General features: G+C 39.8%; 1 protein-coding gene and 1 long non-coding RNA gene across 12 annotated transcripts in view; one reads left to right on the top strand and one right to left on the bottom strand.

The window, feature by feature from the left end:
• Nucleotides 1-1,145: 1,145 nt before the first annotated feature.
• Nucleotides 1,146-19,668, bottom strand: part of FER (FER tyrosine kinase) — a 434,062-nt gene continuing 415,539 nt past the window's right edge. For 10 of the 11 annotated variants that reach the window (XM_077861808.1, XM_077861843.1, XM_077861834.1 and 7 more), the window contains 2 exons: nucleotides 6,511-6,633; nucleotides 1,146-5,334 (listed from right to left, as the gene is read on the bottom strand). In XM_077861808.1, coding sequence (XP_077717934.1) covers nucleotides 5,189-5,334; nucleotides 6,511-6,633 — 269 coding nt within the window. In that variant the 3' untranslated portion in view covers nucleotides 1,146-5,188. Of the gene's footprint in view, nucleotides 5,335-6,510; nucleotides 6,634-6,969; nucleotides 7,271-19,668 lie in introns of those variants that run through there. The other variant, XM_077861861.1, reaches the window with a different exon arrangement.
• The window catches only part of LOC144292134 (uncharacterized), a 35,786-nt gene continuing 23,719 nt past the window's right edge, over nucleotides 7,602-19,668 (top strand). Inside the window, exon 1 of the long non-coding RNA XR_013359632.1 lies at nucleotides 7,602-7,961. This is a non-coding gene — a long non-coding RNA (uncharacterized LOC144292134). The remainder of the gene's footprint in view (nucleotides 7,962-19,668) is intronic.

A 19,668-nucleotide genomic window follows, 5' to 3' on the forward strand; every position in this document is an offset into this window, starting at 1 on the left:
AGAGTCCACCTCAGGGAGGCTGGGGAGCACAGGAGGCGATCAGGGCCATGGAACCAGAGAAGAGCGCAGTGTCCGCCGGGCGGCAGGGAGCCCTGAGGGTCCCTGGGGCCCTGAGTCTTCCGCTCCGTCGCCTGGATCACCTGACGGGCTCAGCAGGCCTGGCTGCAGGCTGTGCCCTGGGAGCAGGGGACAGACACAGGAACCCGGCCCCTGCCCCGTGGCTCCTCGATCCCCAGGAGGAGCTCGGCTCACGATGGTCCCTCAGGGCGTAACCGGGGGTGGGGGGGACAGGGCTGGCCGCAGCCCATCGGGGCCAGAGGTCTCTAACAGTGGGACCAATGAGGGTCTTACATACCTGGACTCTAAGCACCGCAGGGAAGGAGCCTGAGCGCTGAGGCCTCGCAGCAGGTGGGCTGGGGCCGTGAGTGAGGCCGGGAGGCCTGCACAGGGACAGAGGCCCACACGCCGGCCCGCGGCCTCTTCTGCTTCTTTTGGCTCCCAGATCCTTCTCATTTCCTATAGGAAGGATCTGGGCTGGAGGCACCGGTCTCCTGGCGCTTTCCGGTGACACTGTCTACGTCTCTGTTCTCCTGGAATTAGCCCACATCTGCAGCATCCCTGACAGCAACTGGCTCCTTGCTCTCCTGCCCCAGCACCTCCTTCACTGTCAAGCCTACGTTCTTACTCCTGGACAGGTTAAAGTGACTGGCACTCAGGTCAACAGGGTCTTTCTACCACCCAAGACTCTCCATCCTTATTAGGGAGCCAAGTGATTCTGAACGTCTATACTCCACAATTCAGAATTTAACCTCTGAGTCAGTGTGAGGCCGGAGGCCAGTTTTCAAGGGGGGGGGGTGAGCATATCCTAAGATTGAATTATGACTGAGCTACGGAGTTCATGCACCTTCTGTAGGACGGTATTATCCTTTAATACCGGATACTGTGGGTCTCTAAGACTATCGGTATCTCCTTCAAGTAGGTAATCTTGTACGTGAGTATTTCCTTTTGCAGAAGTGAATATACAATTCGGGATTCTCCCCAATAATATAGTATTCAGGCTTAATGTGAAACTAATCAAAACAGAGAAAAATAAAATTGAAATATTTAATAAAAAAAATGTCTGGTATGCATTGAGCAAATCAGAGTTAGTAATAAAAGAGGTAACTTTATTTTGATGGTAAACTTTCATGCTAACTTAATAGTATAATGGAAATGTAATATAAACTCATTTTCATATAAAATCTTTGTTTCCATTTAATTAACATATTAATACATAAAGAAGACGTGTCTTTTTTCAATGCCTGCCCTTTTGTTGCCCTTATTTTGCGTTGTTCTCGGTTCTGTGTGCGGGCTCTGACCTAGACCCAAAAGTCAGTCTTTGCAGACTGAGAACAGTGCCTACGGACGGTCAGTTCTGGTGGTAGGAGGCTCCTAACCTGCGGGTGCTGTGATCGAGGGGGGACCCGTAAAGGCAGAGGGCTGGGACAAATGGCCTGTCTTCAGAATGTGTCGGTCTCACTTCAGATGACCCCTGGCCACGTGACAGTGCCCACAGAGCAGAGCACCTGAGGTTGGCAGGTACACCCTTGGAAGGCCTGCCAACTCACAGGAAAGCACACTCCGGTGCAGTGCCTGAGCGCGCTCGTAATGACAGCACCACACCGTCACTGATTTTTGCATTGTAAGGTTGGTGTTCATCCCACGAACGAGGGCCTCAGTGTGGGGCGTATATTATGATTAAAACGCTTTCTTCTTGACACGGTCTTGCAGCTATTTTAGTGGTATTAGCCGAACTATATGAAACTATATGGCAAAACCAAAATGTGAGTATAAAACACAGACAAGGAAACCGTGTTGCGGCTTAAAGGAAATTAAACCTCTTTCAATGATTAAACATTAGCTTTTCTTTTAAAGAGAACCTTCGAATGAAAAAGTTGTGAAACGTGCACTGAACAATAGCAAATACAATTAGGCTCATGGTCTGTACTGATCTGCTGGTAAGATGTTTCAATAATGTCGTATTTGTGATAAAATGGTGATTTATGGGTGAAGAACTGTACTGCCTGTATTAGATTTGGGAGATAAGAGGGAAATGATTACATGAAATCTCTCACTGGGGACTCGGGGGCAGGATGGGCTGAAATAAGGCCTCTGGTTTTAGAAGTTTAAACAAAACCTATTAATCCTTTATTAATATTTTCCTGGAAGAGAAAGAATATATTCGTTTTGAGAAGTAACCTCAGATTGCATGGGATACGAAATTAATTTTCGGTTTCAGATATTGGTAGTAAACATTAATTTGACATTAAAAGATTTCATTTTTTGAAAAATGATGGGCTACCTAATTATTTGTCATAAAGGTTCCTGAGGGACTCAAGATGGAAAAATGCAGGTGAGTCAGGCTGCCTGGGCTCATCTTCTCCCCATCCCCACACTGTACTCATGAATTCAAGGAATCCTTGCAGGAGCTGTGTAGGAATGATACATGCAACTCTTTGGAAAAATCCATTAACAACACAAAGATTTGTGACCTGGCTTAATTACATTCAGTCTAGTGGCAATTGTGGTTGCTGTTTTCTTACTAAACAAGTTATAGGGGTCCTGTGCATTTCTGAAGCCTTCTTTCCCTTACATCAACTTGCAAATTCAGAACAGTATTTATATGTATGCTTTCTGGGTATGGATTAGCCTCTTAAAGTACATAATTCCAATAATTATCACTGACAGAAGGGATGAATAAATTATGCTCCAAGCACAACAAAATTAAGAGTAAAAAAAATGGTTTGCATAAGTTTTTCTTAAATGCATGTGCCTATATTAAATTTAATATACCATACAACTGATCCTGAAAGACTCCCAATGAGTTATTAATCCTCAACTATACTGCTGCCTGCTTTGGGACAAAGAATAAGATAGAATTTAAATGCTGCAGATGTCACGATGTTTTGAAAAGCTTCTTTAATTTAAGCACAGAATTATGATGTGAATTGCAAATTCTAACAGCCCGGATGAGTGAAATATCAATGCCACGTTCATTCTTTACACCAGAATGCAAAAGATTAAGCTTTGGGTCTTGTTCACAAAATTAAAGCCAAAACCGTCATTCCCTCTCCTTGCAGAGAGCTTAGCACTGAGGCTAGTCAGTGATGAGAGGCTGTTTTCTTTAAACAAAGAATATTACAAAGAGACTCGTTTGGAAGTACGGACAAAAGGTAAAAATGTCCCATCTGACTCGTTCTTTTGAAGGCTGGCAAGTGCCTGAAGACCCCGGCACTTAATTAATGCGTCTGTGTTTTGATTTACCGTATATGCCTTCAAAGGAGGTTTCCATTTATTTACCGTATCTGACAGAAGGGGAGACAATGCTGATTTTTTAAAAAGTTGCTTTGTCTGTTGCAGTGTGTTTTGCAGGGCGAGTTTATTCAGCTTTCATTGGAGTCTGGATGTAGTGATTATTAAATGTGCACACACCCTGCAAGGAAATTGAAATGACAGACACAAGGCATCTTCTTCTCTTCAGTATTGTCCTTTATACCTGTTAGAGTACTGGGTGCGGGTTCTGTGCACTGGTATTGGTGGGCAGCAAACAGCTGGAGGGGGCAGCGGGAGTTTTCTATCCCATAAGCTCTTCCAATAGATATAACCAAACGATCACTAAGGTGCTAGTTATCTGGACACAGGCCCGAGCACTCACTAAGAGCTCTCAAGCCACATTTACCCCTGAGCATGACCATCTCCTGCACACATATTTATCCTGAGAGGCAACTATATACAGAACACAGGGGTGAGTTCCCTGGATGCAGCTAATATTCAGCTCAACAGAAGCCTACCCTCAGCTCTGTGTTACGTGTTATCTACCTGGAGCATCCCCAGAACTGCGCCTGCACACCTGTCAGCTAAGATAAGGACGTCCAGGTAGCAGGATAAGGGTAAGTGAAGGGACAGCGGAAACGGGAGGGCTGTCCCTGTGTCTTCGCCCTCAGCGATGTTCATTTAACTTCTTAACGGTTTGCTCCTGCTTATTGGCAGCGTGTGTGTGATGGCAACATCAGTGTGTTGATGAACTAGAATCATGAAATCCTTTCAGCTCTGGAAATGGGTGGAAATCAAGAGGATTAACTACCAGGGTGTCTCCTCTGAGGTGAAGGTACTTAACCAAAGGTAGGCTCTTATTTCTGTGACCTTGTGCTCTGTAGTTTCGCTAAAAAGTTTTTTTGCTGCCATTAAGCTCTAACTAACTATGAACTTCTGGAAACATTTCTTACAATTTTTGTTGTGAATTCAGACCATAAAATAATAGGTCGGGGTGTGTGTGTGTGTGTGTGTGTGTGTGTGTGTGTGTGTGTGTGTGAAAAGGCATAACTCTGATAAGAAGGCAGACTTTATATTTTCCTTCTCTTCCCTTTGATTGCTTCAGTAGCTGCTCCTTTCTCCAGACCACCCCCCCCAATCAAACTTGCTTCTTGCTGGCACAGCTCCCAAAAAACCTCCTTTAAAGAGCTGCTATTTCAACCCTAAGCATGGGCTCTGGGAGGACATTCCATGCATCGCTGGCCAATGCCCAGACAAAGGAGCAGGGGAAACAGCTACCTTCCTAATAATACAGGAATGTGATGCTTCCCACACGGCACTTATTTCTGGCAAGAAAGAAGAGAAAAACCCTAAGAGGTCCAACTAATTCCCAATATAAAATGGTGTTTACAAACAGAATCTTGCCTTGGCAGAGCAAAGAGCCGCCTTTGGTTGGAATGTGTCCTGCAGACATGGCATTACCAATGCTGCTTTTAGCACCGATGGAGTAGGGTCTGTGGCATAGGGCAGCAGCCCGGGGACTGCACCTGAAGTAGAAAACCTCTGACAAACATCAGTGGTCCTGGTGTGGGAAAGATCTGCTCTTCCCTCACACCGAGAGGCTGTGCTTTTCTATTTACAGTGGCCTGAAATGGCAGGATTGCTGCGGTGAGCTAATAAAGCCCTTGGTAAGAGTGTCTGTTTCTTGAATACATTTTTGCCCTTGTCTTTTTTTGTGAGTGGCACATACTTCAAAACAAAACAAAACAAAACAGTTAATAACAAAAATCACCTTAGAAGACTGTTGCAGGTAATGTGGTATAAACTCATTGTTAGCGGGGAGAACGATGTCACTCTGCCGGACGCCCAGGTCCCGGAGGCGGTTGGCACTGCTCCGTCACTGTGTGACTTTCTTCTTGATGACCGTGAGCTCTTTCTGAAGTTCACTGAACTTGGGGCGGTTTTCAGGTTTATAATCCCAACACTTCATCATAATTTTAAAAATGTCCTCTGGGCAATGCTGGGGGGCTGACATTCGGTACCCTGAAGACCCAAGAGGAAGAGAGCAGAGGGTTCAGGAAAGACGGAAATGCGCACATGGGGACTTATGTGGCTGGTGATCTTCAGTACCTTATGTAGTAGGTGGAACAGAGACAGAAAACCCGTTTCAGGGCACACTGACTTCTGTTTTCTACAAGTGATGCAGAATTCAGTATTACAGAGCCATCGGGTTACCTTTTGGCTGGAATAACTCATTTTTCATGTGTTCATTTGTCACAAAGTCTGAGGCAAGATAGATCACATACAAACACATATTTTAGTTGCTCTCAGCATTTGCTTCTGCTTTTAGAATGTGCTGTTAGGTGGTGTGGGCCAAGCTTTAGAGAATCATCTATACAACCCAGGGTTCTGGAGATGAAGAGAGGATGAGGATTTTATAGACACTAATTCAAACGTGAAATAAAAATGAACAGGAGTTCTATTCCTTGACAGCCCAAGAACAGCCTTGAATTCGAAGCCACCTGGCGGTGTGCCGGGCCACGCGCACCTGCCTGTGGTCGCGGATGCGGGGAGGAGGATGGCTGAGAGGGGAAAGCAGGGGGCTGGCAAGTCCTCCTCCTGCACCAGGTCTACAGCCTGGCCCCTCCAGAGCATCAGCAGGCACCACCACCGCGTCGAAAGCATTCTCTCTGCTGCAAGCCGCAGACGACACAGGTGCACGCCAGTGTGTCACCATCACCCACCTGTTCCCGTTTCTGATCTGGGAGCAGTACATGGCTTCTTCAGAAACGTCAGAAAATTTTCAAACACCTCACTCTCCAGTCTAACTATGTTTCAATTTACGATACTATTAATGGCGCTCAGTTGGCACAGAATAAAAAAAAAAAAATAAGAGGTTGGGGAACGCTACTCTATTTTCTTGAAGGCAGGGAGAGGCACAGCCTTGCAGGTGTCATGCCAGGCCGGGGCAATGGGAGACAAGCCTGTAGCTCTGTTTTTAAAACTATTGGAATCCTTAGAAGTTTCTTTGGTGGTTGTTGGTTTTCGTTTTGTAAGCACCCCCCACCCGCCACCATCCATGGGATGCCAAAGCAGATACAGCGGCACCTCCGTGGTGTTGTTCACACGCCCTCCTCGTGCTGGGCCGTCCCTGGACCCGGTGTTAGCACGGCCCCCGGGGCTGGAGGCGAACCCTTCCACCCCATGTCTTTGGCTCACCTCTTTCCACTTGCTCCCGCGCCTGCTGATTTGTCATTCCGGGGTAGGGGCACACTCCTAAGCTGAAGGTCTCCCAGAGGAGGATGCCGAAGCTCCACACGTCGCTCTCAGAACTGTATCTCCCTGCAGGCGGACAAAACCATAACCAGGTAAGCGGGTGATGCGGGGGCCACTTCTGTTCTGCGTGCCTCTGCCGGGCACACGTGAGCGTACTTAAACTTGCCCACGGAACGCCAGTAACTAGTCACTGGTTTTCCTTTGCAGAACTAGTACTATTACCAACTAAATGAATAGGCAGGCTGCTAGTTTAACAAGATCAGCGTTCAAGTCGCTCCCCCCCCACCAAAACCAAATATCCGGCCAGCACGCCAGCCCACTTTCCCTGTGGCATTTAAATGAGATGGATGACTTACGTAGAAAAAGATATAAATTTGTAGACATCAAAGCCTTAGGAGACTAAGCAAGTCGGATTTCTGCAATTTTGTTTTCTGCCTGCATCATTTTCTTTCCATTAAAATCACAAACTTAAAACAATAATGAAAGCTTCTTCAGTTTTGTTTTGTTTTATTTTGTTTTTTTTTACTCATCACTGTGTGCAGATATTCCTACATCCTTAAAGTTCTCATTTTCTCCACGGTTTTATTTATGGAAAATATATTTTTTTCCTGCATATTTTGAATAGAGTAGAATCAATGTAGCTGGCTGATAAAAACAACTTCTTTAAATTACACGGTGCCTTGTGTTTCGTCAAAATATCTTGCTGCAAAAAAAAAAAACAAAAACAAAAACAAAAACAAAACTCTTGCTGCACCTGTTTTATTGAGCTACAAGAACTAATAAGCTCTTCAGAATTTTTTTTTTTTTTTGGTAGTCTTGTAGAGAAGCACAGAGATAAAAAGCACAAGATACCTCCTGGAGATGGATGTGGAAACAGAAAAATCCTTTCCATCTTCTAAGAGGCTAAGAAAATGTAAAGATTTTCACAACACATTTGTATTGTAATTTTCGTTTTACACCGAGAGCGTATACGATCGTGACGAAACCGCCCCTGTGGTGGTGTAAACGGATTTTTCCATGATTTCATTCCTATCCCCATGGTTAGCTGCCCGCCTCTACTCTGCTGCTCCAGGACCGGGAACACCCCTCCGTTATAAACGCCTTGTTACTTTCAAGGAAGAAGAGGCCTCTGTCTCTCGCTTGAACAAAGTCAGATGAGAACGGGAGCGAGCCTGCGCTTCGCGAGCTGAGTGTGGGTGCGGATCTTCCCCTGCAGCTGCGGGAATTAGCTTCCTTACTAGACAGTGATTATGGAAATTCACTACGCTGTTCGGCAGTAGGATTAGTTTTCTGGTCTGCCTATCCACTCTCTCCAGGTTCGCCAGCCCATAATTTAATATGTTTCAGGAAAGTCACTCAATGGCTACAAGATCAATTCTGGGAGAAAGTCAAAGGTACGCAAAACTAAATACTTTGTTTTTTGTAAGATAATACCAGGGTAGAGATCAAGAAGGGTATGTTGTCTATCGACCAAGATCACCTTCTAACAGTGAAAGTTAATAACCTCGTTCTATAACCTTGACTTTGAACCTGGTTTTGCTGGGATAATTTAAATTTATTTTTAAAGATATTTTAAATTTATCTACTTATGTTAGTGAGGTATAATTGATAAGTATTATATTAGCTTTAGTGTATAGCATAATGAATCAATATTTGTACATTTTGCAAAATGATTAATGTGGTAAATCTAATTGACATCCATCACCATACTTAGTTACAATTTTTTTTCTTGTGATGAAAACTGTAAAGGTTTACTGTCTTAGCTATTTTCAAATGAGCAATATAGGAATATTAATTACAGTCATTGTGCTTTGTTTTATATACCCATGATTTCTTTTTTTCACGACTGGAAATTAGTACCTTTTGACGCCTTTCACCCATTTTACCCATCCCCTACCTCTGGCAACCACCAACCTGTTCCCTGTATCTATAACCTAGGTTTTCTTCCTTTCTCTTTTCTTTTCTTTTCCCTCCCTCCCTCCCTTCCTTCCTTCTTTTTAAGATTTCATGTGAAAGTGAAACCATAAGTTATTTGTTTTTCTCTGACTTATCTCACTTAACATAATGAGCTTGAGGTCCATCCATGGTGCCACAATGGCAAGATACTATTTTCTACGGCTGAGTAATATTCCCTTGCATATGTATACCACATCGTCTCTATCTTTTTATCTGTCAGCGGACACTGATTGACATGTCATAGCTACTGTAAATAATGCTGCAATGAATATGGGAAGGCATCTATCACTTCCAGTTAGTGTTTCCTTTTTCTTCAAATAAATACCCAGAAGTTAAAATACTGTATCATATAGTTCTTTTATTTTTTTAATTTTTTTTTTTCCTTAGGAATCATCATACAGTTTTCCTTAGTGGCTTCACTACACATATTTTCACCAGCAGCGCACAAGAAGCTTCCCTTTCTTCACATCCTAACAAACATGTTATTTGTGGTCTTTTTGATTATAGTCCTAGTAACAGGTATGAGGTGACCTCATTGTAGTTTTACAGACACACACACACACACACACACACACACAGCCCCCACATCTTCTTTATCCATTCATCTATCAACAGACACAGGTTGCTTCCCTATCTTGGCTATTATAAATAATGCTGCGATAAACAAAGGAGTGCATATATCTTTTTGAATGAGTGTTTTCATTTTCTTCTGATAAACAGTAGTGAAATTATGGGACTGTATGGTGTTTTTATTTTTAATTTCTTGAGGAACCCCTAAACTGTTCACTACAGTGGCTGTACTAATTTACATTCCTATAACAGAGCAAAGGGCTTGTTTTTCTCCACATTCTCGCCAATACTTGTTCTTTCTTTTAGATTCTAGCCATTCTTATAGGTGTAAGGTGATATTTCAGTTTGGTTTTGATTTGCATTTCCTTGATGATGAGGGATATTAAGCATATTTTCATGTGTCTGTTGGCTCTCTGTATGTCTTCTTTGGGAAAAAATGTTCAGGTCCTCTGCCCATTATTTAATCAGATTATCTGTGGGTTTTTTGGAGTTGTGTAAGTTCTTGATATACTTCGGATATTAACCCTTATCAGATATCTCATTTACAAATATCATCTCTCATTCAGAAGGCTGCCTTTTTTGTATTGTTGATGGTTTCCTTTGCTGTGCAGCAGAGTATTTTGGTGTAGTCCCAATGGTTTATTTTTGCCTTTGTTTCATTTGCCTGAGGAGACCTACCTAGAAAAATGTTGCTAAGGCTAGTATCAAAAATATCAATGTTTTCTTCTAAGGGTTTTATGGTTTCAGGTCTCACATTTACATCTTTATTTTGAGTTTATTGTTGTGTGGTATAGTAAGACAGTGGTCCAGTTTTGTTCTTTTGGCTGCAGCTATCTAGTTTTCCCAGCACCATTTATTAGTATTTTTTAAAAAAATATTTATGTAAGTAATCTCTATACACAAAATGGGGATCAAACTCATGACCTTGAGATCAAGAATCATACACTCTTCCAACTGAGCAAGCCAAGTGCTCCATCCCAGCACCATTTATTAAAAAGATTGTCTTTTCCTCAATGTATATTCTGGTCTCCTTTATCATAGCTCAAGTGACCATATAAGCATGGTTTTATACCTGGATTCTTTTCTGTTCCATTGATCTATGTGTCTGTTTTTGTGCCAATACCATACTTTTTTGATTCCTACAGCTTTGTAGTATATCAGAATCTGGAATTGTGATAACTTCAGCTTTTTGCTTCTTTCTCAATACTACCTTGGCTCTTCAGAGTCTTTTTGTGATTCCATACAGATTTTAGGACTATTTATTCTAGTTCTTTGAAAAATACTATTGGTATTTTTTTTTTAATTTTTATTTATTTATGTAGTTACAGAGAGAGAGAGAGGGAGGCAGAGACACAGGCAGAGGGAGAAGCAGGCTCCATGCACCGGGAGCCCGATGTGGGATTCGATCCCGCGTCTCCGGGATCACGCCCTGGGCCAAAGGCAGGCGCCAAACCGCTGCGCCACCCAGGGATCCCTACTATTGGTATTTTGATAGGGATTGCATTGAATCTGTAGATGGCTTTGGGTTGTATGGACATTTTAATAATGCTATTTCTTCTAACCCATGAGCGTGGTATGTCTTACCATTTGCTTTTATCATTTTCAAATGCCTTTCTTTCATCAGTGTTTTATAGTTTTCAGAGTACAGGTCTTTCCCCTCCTTGGTTAAGTTTGTTCCTAGATATTTTACTATTTTAGTGCAAATGTAAGTAGAATTGTTTTAATTTCTATTTTTGCTACTTTGTTTTTAGTGTATAAAAATGCCATAGATTTCTGTATGTTAATCTGTATCCTGCAACTTTATTATTATTATTATTATTTTTAATTTATGATAGTCACACAGAGAGAGAGAGGCAGAGACACAGGCAGAGGGAGAAGCAGGCTCCATGCACCGGGAGCCCGATGTGGGATTCGATCCTGGGTCTCCAGGATCGCGCCCTGGGCCAAAGGCAGGCGCCAAACCGTTGCGCCACCAAGTGATCCCTGTATCCTGCAACTTTATTAAATTTATTTATTGTAATAGTTTTCTGTGCAGTCTTTTGGGTTTCCTGTGTATAGCATCATGTTATCTGTAAATAGAGACAGTTTTACTTCTTCCTTACCAACTTGGATGCGCTTTCTTTTTCTTATCCCACTGCTATGGTTAGGACATCCAGTACTATGTTGGATAAAAGTGGCAAGAATGGACATCCTTGTCCTGTTCCTTATCTTAGAGGAAAAGCTCTCAGTTTTTCACTATTGAGTATGATGTTAGCTGTGAGTTTTCATATATGGCCTTACTATGTTGAGGTATGGTCCATCTAAACCCACCTTATTAAGAATTCTTAACATGAATGGATATTGAATTTGGTCAAATGCATTCTGTGCATCTAACTGAAATGGTCCTATGATTCTTATCCTTATTTTGTTAATGTGGTGTATCATTTTGATTGATTTGTGACTATTAACACATCCTTGCACTCCTTGAATAAATCCTACTTGATTGTGGTGAATGATCCTTTTAATGTAATGTTGAATATGGTTTGCTAATTTTGTTGAGGGTTTTTGCATCTTTGTTCAACAGGGACAGTGGCATAGTTTTCTTTTTTTGTAGTGTCTTGGTCTGGTTTTGGTATAAAGGTAAGGCTACCTTATAGGATGTTTTTGGAAACTTTCTTTCCTCTTCCATTTCTTTGTATAATTCGAGGAATATAAATATTAACTCTCCCTTAAATGTTTGATAGAATTCACCCGTGAATCCATCTGGTTCTGGACTTCAGTTTGTTGGGAACTTTTTGATTACCAACTCAATTTGGTTATTAGCAACTGGTCTGATCAGATGTTCTACTTGTTCCTAATTTTTATTTTTAAAAAGTTTTTAAAAAGATTATTTATTCACAAGAGATATATAGAGGGGCAAAAACATAGGCAGAGGGAGAGGCAGGCTCCCTGTGGGGAGCCTGATGTGGGACTTGATCCCAGGACTTGAGTCAAAGGCAGATGCTCAACCACAGCTACCCAGGTGCCCCCGTTCCTAATTTTTAGAAGATGTTTCTAGAAATTTATCCATTTCTTCTAGGTTTTCCAATTCATTGGCATAGAATTTTTTGCAGTAGTCTCTTGTAATCCTTTGTACTTCTGTCATCTTGGTTGTTACTTTTCTTTCATTTCTGGTTTTATTTGGGTCCTCCTTATTTCTTGATGAGTCTGGCTAGAAATTTAGCAATTTTGTTGATTTTTTCAAAGAACCAGATCTTGGTTTCACTGATTTCTTTCTTTCTTTCTTTTTTTTTTTCAAGTCTCTCATTTATGTCTACTCTGATCTTTATTTCTTTCCTTCTACTAACTCTGGTCTTTATATATGTTACTCTTTTTCTAGTTCCTTTAGGTGTAAGGTTGGATTGTTTGAGATTTACTTTTTGTTTCTTGAGGAAGACCTGTATCACTATGAGTTTCCCTTAGAACTCCTTTTGCTGCATCTCAAAGATATTGAACCATTGTGTTTTCAATTTCATTTGTCTCCATGTATATTTTATTTCCTCTTTGATTTTTTTCATTGACTCATTGCTTGTTTAGTGGCATGTTGTTCATCCTCCATGTGTTTGTGCTTTTTCAAGTTTTTTTCCTGTAATTGATTTCTAGTTGCATACTGTTGTGATCAGAAAAGATGTAAAATATGACATCAGTCTTCTTAAATGTATTGAGACTTACTTTGTGGCCTAAGGTGATCTATTCTGGAGAATGTTCTATGTGCAGTTGAAAAGAATGTGTGTTCTGTGTCTTTGGGTGGAATGTTCTATATAGATCTGTTAAGTCCATCTGGTCTATTGTGTCATCCAAAGACACTGTTTCCTTATTGATTTTCTGCCTGGATGAGCTCTCCATTGATGTGAGTAGGGTTTTAAAGTCCTCTACTATTATTTTATTAGTATCAAACTCTTCCTTTATGTCTGTTAATATTTGCTTTATGTATTTAAGTGCCCCAATATTGGGTGATAGATATTTACAACTGTTATATCCTCTTGATCCTTTATCATTATGTATTGCCCTTCTTTGTCTCTTGCTACAGTCTTTGTTTTAAAGTCTGTGTTGTCTTATATGAATATTACCCTTTCCTTCCATATTTTTCTTCTAATTATGTCCTTTTCCACTTAAAAAAGTCCTACTTGGGCTGCCCACTACTCTTCCTTTAATTCTGGATGATAACCTTCCCAGGTGGAGTATTTTTGGTTGTAGGTTTTTTCCTTTCAGCACTTCGAATATCATGATGCCATTCTCTTCTGGCCTGCAAAATTTCTGCCGAAAAAATAAGCTTTATAGGATTTCCCTTGTATGTTACAAGTTGCTTTTTTCTTTTGCTGCTGTAACATTTTTTTAAATCTTTATACTTTGAAATTTTAATTATATGTGTCATGGTGTGGGTCTCCTTGGATTTATCTTGTTTAATGTGTTTCCTTCCCCAGGTTAAGTAAGTTTTCAGTTATTCTTTCTTTCTTTTTCTTTTTTTTTAAAGATTTTATTTATTTATTCATGAGAGACACAGAAAGAGAGGCAGAGACATAGGCAGAGGGAAGAGAAGCAGGCCCTATGCAGGAGCCTAATGCAGGACTCAATCCTGGAACTCCAGAATCATGTCCTGAGCTGAAGGCAGATGCTCAACCGCTAAGCCAGGCATCCCTCAGCTATTATTTCTTGAAACAAGTTTTTTACTCCTTTCTCTTCTCCTTCTGGAACCCCTATAATGTATTTTTTCACTTGATGTTAAGATGAAGGTTATGATCCCTTAACCTATCCTCATTTTTAAAATTCTTTTTTTACTTTTTGCCTTTCTACTTGAGTACTTTCTATTACCCTGTCTTCCAAATTGCTGATCTGTTCTTCTTCATCCTCAAATCTAATATTGATTACATCTAAGTATATTTTTCATCTTGGTTATTGTATACTTCAACTGATTATTTCTATTTTACATTTTCTACCTCTTAGTGAAATTCCCACAAAGTTCATCATCCATTCTTCTCTAGTCTGGTGAGCATCTTTATGGCAGTACTTTGAGCTATTTCTCAAATAGACTTGGTTATCTCCCGTTTCATTTAGTTCTTTTTCTGAGGTTTTTGTCTTGTTCTTTCATTTGGAACATCTTCCTCTGTCTTTTCATTTTGCTTATCTTTCTGTGTTTCTTTTTATAAACGAGGCAAAACTGCTATGTCTTCTATATCTTTCTGTGTTTCTTTTTATAAATGAGGCAAAACTGCTATGTCTCCTGAACTTGAGAAAATGGTCATGTGTATGGGCATCCCCTGTGTAGAATGTGTGTTTCTGGCTGGCTGAAGCTGTGGCTGATAGGCTCTGGGGGTCCCAGGCACTCTATACTGGGCTTCCCTGATGGGATGACTGGAGCAGAACTGGCCATGGGACAGAGCAATCCTAGACTCTTTGTGCAGAGGGTGCCCTGGCAGGACAGCTAAAGCTGAAGTAGACATGGGCTAGGGTGATCCTGGGGCTCTCCACACAGATCATCTTGACAGGAGAGCTGAGGCTAAAGTGGGTGAAAGCCAGGGGGTCCTGGGATGCTCTATGCAGGATGCATCCTGGTAGGATGGCTGAGCCAGGACAAGGTATAGGCTGAGTGGTCACAGAGCACTCTGCACCCAGGAGGATCCTAGCAAGTCATTTGGAGCCACAGTAGTATGGGCCTGGTGTCTTTCAGGGTGCATTGCACCTTTGTCATCTTGGCAAGACAGCTACAGATGTAATGAGCACTGATCGGGGTGTCCTGGTGTGTGCTGTGCTGGGTGGGGCTGCTTTGGTAGGATGGCTTGTGTTGGTATGGGCTGGGAGTTCAGGGTTCACTGAGGAGGTAGGTTGGCTTTCAAGGTGGAGGGGAGTATAAACCATGGCACTTGCCAGCCCCTCTGATTCGGAGAGAGTTCCAGCAGCTCCCCTGCTATTAGGAAGAGTTCCAGAGCTGGATCTTTTATATTCTAGTTGCTTTTTTAACCAGGCTTTTTTTTTTTTTTTTTTCCCAGTATCACAGAGCATCTGGGGCATGTATGTCATTGTGATTTTGATTTGCATTTCCTTGATCTTGATGATTAATAATGAACATCTTTCATGTACTTATTGGCCATCTGTATGTCTTCTCTGGAAAACATATAGGAGAAGCCCAGAAATAAACCAATGTATATATGTCAATCAATTTACAATGGAGGATCCAAGAACATACAAGTTTGCCCATTTTTTTAATTGAATATTTTTTTGATATTGAGTTGTATGAATTATTTTGGATATTATTAGCCCTTTATCAGATACATGATTTGCAAATACTTTCTCTCATTCAGCAGGTTGCTATTTCATTTTGTTGATGCTTTATTTTGCTATGCAGAAACTTGTAGCTTGATGTAGTCATACTAGCTTATTAAAGTAGAAAACCTTTGCTTTTCGTGTCAGATCCAAAAAATGGTTTCCAAGACCAAGTCAAGGAAATTACTGCCTATGTTTACTTCTAGGAGTTTTGTGGTTTTGAGTCTTCTGTTAAAGTCTTGAATCCATTTTGAGTTAATTTTTGTGTATGGTATAAGATAAGTTTCATTCTTTTGCATGTGATTGTGTAGTTTTCCCAGCAGCATTTATTGAAGAAACTGTCCCTTCACTATTGTATATTCTTGGGTCCTCTGTTGTAAATTGACTGATTGACCATATATACGTTGGTTTATTTCTGGGCTCTCTTGTTTCATTGATCCATGTTATCTGTTCTTATGCCAATACTGTACTATTTCAATTACTATAGCTTTTTAAGTACAGTTTGACATCAGGGAACACAATGCCTCCAACTTTTTTCTTTCTCAAAATTGCCTTATTCACGATCTTTTGTGGTTTCATACAAATTTTAGAAGCTTTTTTGTCCTAATTCTTTCAAAAACAAACCACAGATTGCTATGGGTAGTATAGACATTTAACAATATTAATCCTCCTAATCCAGGAGCATAGGATATCTTTCCATTTATTCGTATAGTCATCAATTTCTTTCATTAAATCTTACAGTGTATGCGTACAAGTCTCTCACCTTCTAGGTTAAATTTATCCATAGGCATTTTATTCCTTTTAATGCAATTGTAAATGGAATGGTTTTCTCAAGTTCTCTGACAGTTCATTTCAATGTATAGAAATGCAACAGATTTTTTGCATACTATACTTTGCAACTTTAATTGAATTCATTGATTAGTTCTAACAGTTTATTGGTAGAGTCTTTAGTGCTTCTATATACAATAATGTCATTTGCAAAGAGTGATAATTTTATTTCTTTTCCTGTTGTAATGCTTTCTATTTTATTTTTACCTAATTTCTCTGGCTACAACCTCCAATACTATGTTGAATAAAAGTGGTGACAGTGGGAATCCTTGTCTTGTTCCTGATCTTAGAAAAGCTTTCAGCTTTTCACTGTTGAGTATGGTGATAGCTGTGGGCTTGTGTCACATATGGCTTGTATTATGCTCATATATGTTCTTTCTATATCAAATTTGTTGAGATTTTATCACAAATGGGTGTTGAATTTTATTAAATGCCTTTTCTGTAACTACTGGGATGATAATTTTTATCATTCCTTTTGTTAATATGGCACATCTCTTTGATTGATTTGTGGAGGATAAAACATTCCTGCATCCCTGAGATAAATCCCACTTGAATATGGTGTATAACCTCTTAATTCATTGTTGAATATGGTTTGCTAAAATTTTGTTGAGGCATTTACATCTATGTTCATAAGGGATACTGGCTTGTAATATTCTTTTCTTGTGGTGTCCTTGTCTGGTTTTGATATCAGGGTGATGCTGGCCTTTAAAAATGACTTTGGAAGTATTTCCTCCTATTTTTTTTTTTTTTTGGAAAAGTTTTAAAGAAGAATTAACAATGTTTTTAAAAAAGGTTTATTTATTTATTCATGAGAGAGACAGAGAGGCAGAGGCAGAAGCAGGCTCCCTGCAAGGAGCCTGATGTAAGACTCAATCCCAGGACCCTGGTATCATGGCCTGAGCCAAAGGCAGACGCTCAACCACTGAGCCACCCAGGTGCCCCAAAGAAGAATTAACATAAATCCTTCTTCGTGTTTGGTAGAATTTACCAGTGAAACAAGTGGTCCTGAACTTTTGTTTGTTGTTATTGTTTACTATTAAGGAAACTGAATTAGTAATTGATTTGTCAGATTTTCTATTTTTTTGTAATTCAGTCTTGGTAAGTTGTATATTTTTAGGAGTTTATTTATTTGTCCATGCTTTATGGCACATTGTTGTTCACAGTAGTCCTTTATGACCTTTACTTCTGTGGTACTAGTTGTAACAGCTCCTCTTTCATTTCTTGTTTTATTTGAGTCCTCTCTTTTTTCTTGATAAGTCTAACTAAAGGTTTGTCAGGTTTTTTTCTTTTTTTTTCCAGAGAACCAACTCTTTGTTCATTGTTCTTTTTATTACCTTTTTAATTTCTATTTCATATTTCTGCTCTGAGCTATGTTATTTCTTTCCTTCTACTAACTTTGGTCTTCATTTCTTCTTTTTCTAGTTACTTGATGAGTAATGTTAGTTTGAGATTTTTTTTCTTTATTTATTGCTATGAACTTCCCTCTTAAAGTTGCTTTTGTTCATCTCATAAATTTGTCTCAAGTTATTTTTAAGAAGATATTATTTATTTATTAGAGAGTGAGCGAGTGTGCAAGCACTGCAGGAGGGGCAGAGCGACAAGAAGAGGCAAAGAAACCCAAGCAGACTTCATGCTGAGTGAGGTACCCCCTGTGGGGCCCAATTCACAACCCTGAGATCATGACCTAAGCCAAAACGAAGAGTCAGGCATTTAATTAACTGAGCCAGCCAGGTGCTCCTGAAGGTATTTCTTTTTTTAAGGTTTCTTCTTTAATTAATTGGTTTTCAGTAGAATATTGTTTAATTTCCCAGTAATTGTAGAATTTCATACCACTGTGGTCAGAAAAGATGCACGATAGGATTTAGATCTTCTTAAGTTTATCAAGACTTGTTTTGTGGCCTAAGATATGATGTACCCTGGAGAATGTTCCATGGGCACCTGAGAAGGATGTGTATTCTGGTGCTTCTGAATGAGATGTTCTGTATATATCTATGTAGTCTATCTGGTCCAGTGTGTTATTTAAGGCCCATATTTCCTTATTGATACTTCTGTCTGGACGACCTATCCATAGATATGTGGTATATTAAACACTTCTACATTATTGCTATTTCTCTCTTTAGATCTGTTAATATTTGCTTTGTATGTTTAAGTGAGCCTACGTTGGCTGCACAAATATATATTATTTATTTATCAATATTTAAAAATGTTACATACTCTTGTGGTATTGGCCACTTTATCATTATGTGATGCCTTTCTTTGTCCTTGACTACAGTCTTAAAGTCTTTGGTGTGACAGAAGCGGAGCTACCTTAGCTTTCTTTTGATTTTCATTTGCATGAAATATCTTTTCCTGTCTCTTCACTTTGAGTCTGTGTATGTCCTTACATCTGCAGTGGGTTTCTTGGAGGCAGCACATAGATGAGTCTTGTTTTTGTTTTTTTATTCATTCAGCCAGTCTGTGTCTTTTGATTGGAGAATTTAGTACATTTATGATTAAAGAAATTGCTGATAGGTATGTACTTATTGCCCGTTTGTTCATTGCTTCCTGGCTGTTTGCAGTTCCTCTCTGTTCCCTTCTTCTCTTGCTCTCTTCCTTTGTGGTTTGATGACTTTCTTTAGTGGTTGCTCAAATTTCTTTTCTAATTATCTTTTGTGTATTTAGTATAGACTTTTGCTTTGTGGTTACCATAGGAGTTACATAAAACAATCTATATTTATAACACTCTATTTTAAGTTAACAACCTAAACATTCTTTTAAGATAACAACTTAAGTTTGCATGGATTCGAAAGCTCTACAGATTTACTCTCCCTCATGTCTGGTTTTTGATATCACAGTTTACATCATTTATTTTGTGTACCCCTTAACTCATTATTTAGTTACATTTTTACTACTTTTGTCTTTTAACTTTTATGCTAGCTTTATAAATGATTAATCTCCTATCTTTACTAAATATTTAACTTTACCAGTGAGACTTATACTTTGTGTTTTCTTGTTACAATAAGCACCCCTTAGAGAGAAGTCCTTAGAGAAGTCCTTTTAGCATTTCTTGGAAGGCTGTTTTAGTGGTAATCAACTCCTTAACTTGTGCTTTGTATTTCCTTCAATTCTAAATGGTACCTTTGCCAGGTAGAGTATTCTTGTTTGCAAATGTTATACTTTCAGCCTCTGAATATACTTTCAGCCTCTGAATATACTGTGCTACTACTCTCTTCTGGTCTGCTAAAACCAGTTCCTGCTTAAAAGTTTCTGCTAAAAAATCTTCTGATAGTCTTATGGACGCACACTTATAAACAATAATTTGCTTTTCTCTTGCTGATTTTAAGATTCTTTTATTCTTTTTAACCATTGACATTTTAATTATGATGTGTCTTGGTGCGAGTCTCTTTGAGTTAGTTTTATTTGGAACTCAGTGAGCCTTGTAGATCAGGATGTGTTTCTTTCCCTAAATTAGGGAAGCTTGAAACCATT

The sequence above is a fragment of the Canis aureus genome, chromosome 2, assembly GCF_053574225.1.
Source record: "Canis aureus isolate CA01 chromosome 2, VMU_Caureus_v.1.0, whole genome shotgun sequence".
In the NCBI taxonomy this organism is placed as follows: domain Eukaryota; kingdom Metazoa; phylum Chordata; class Mammalia; order Carnivora; family Canidae; genus Canis; species Canis aureus.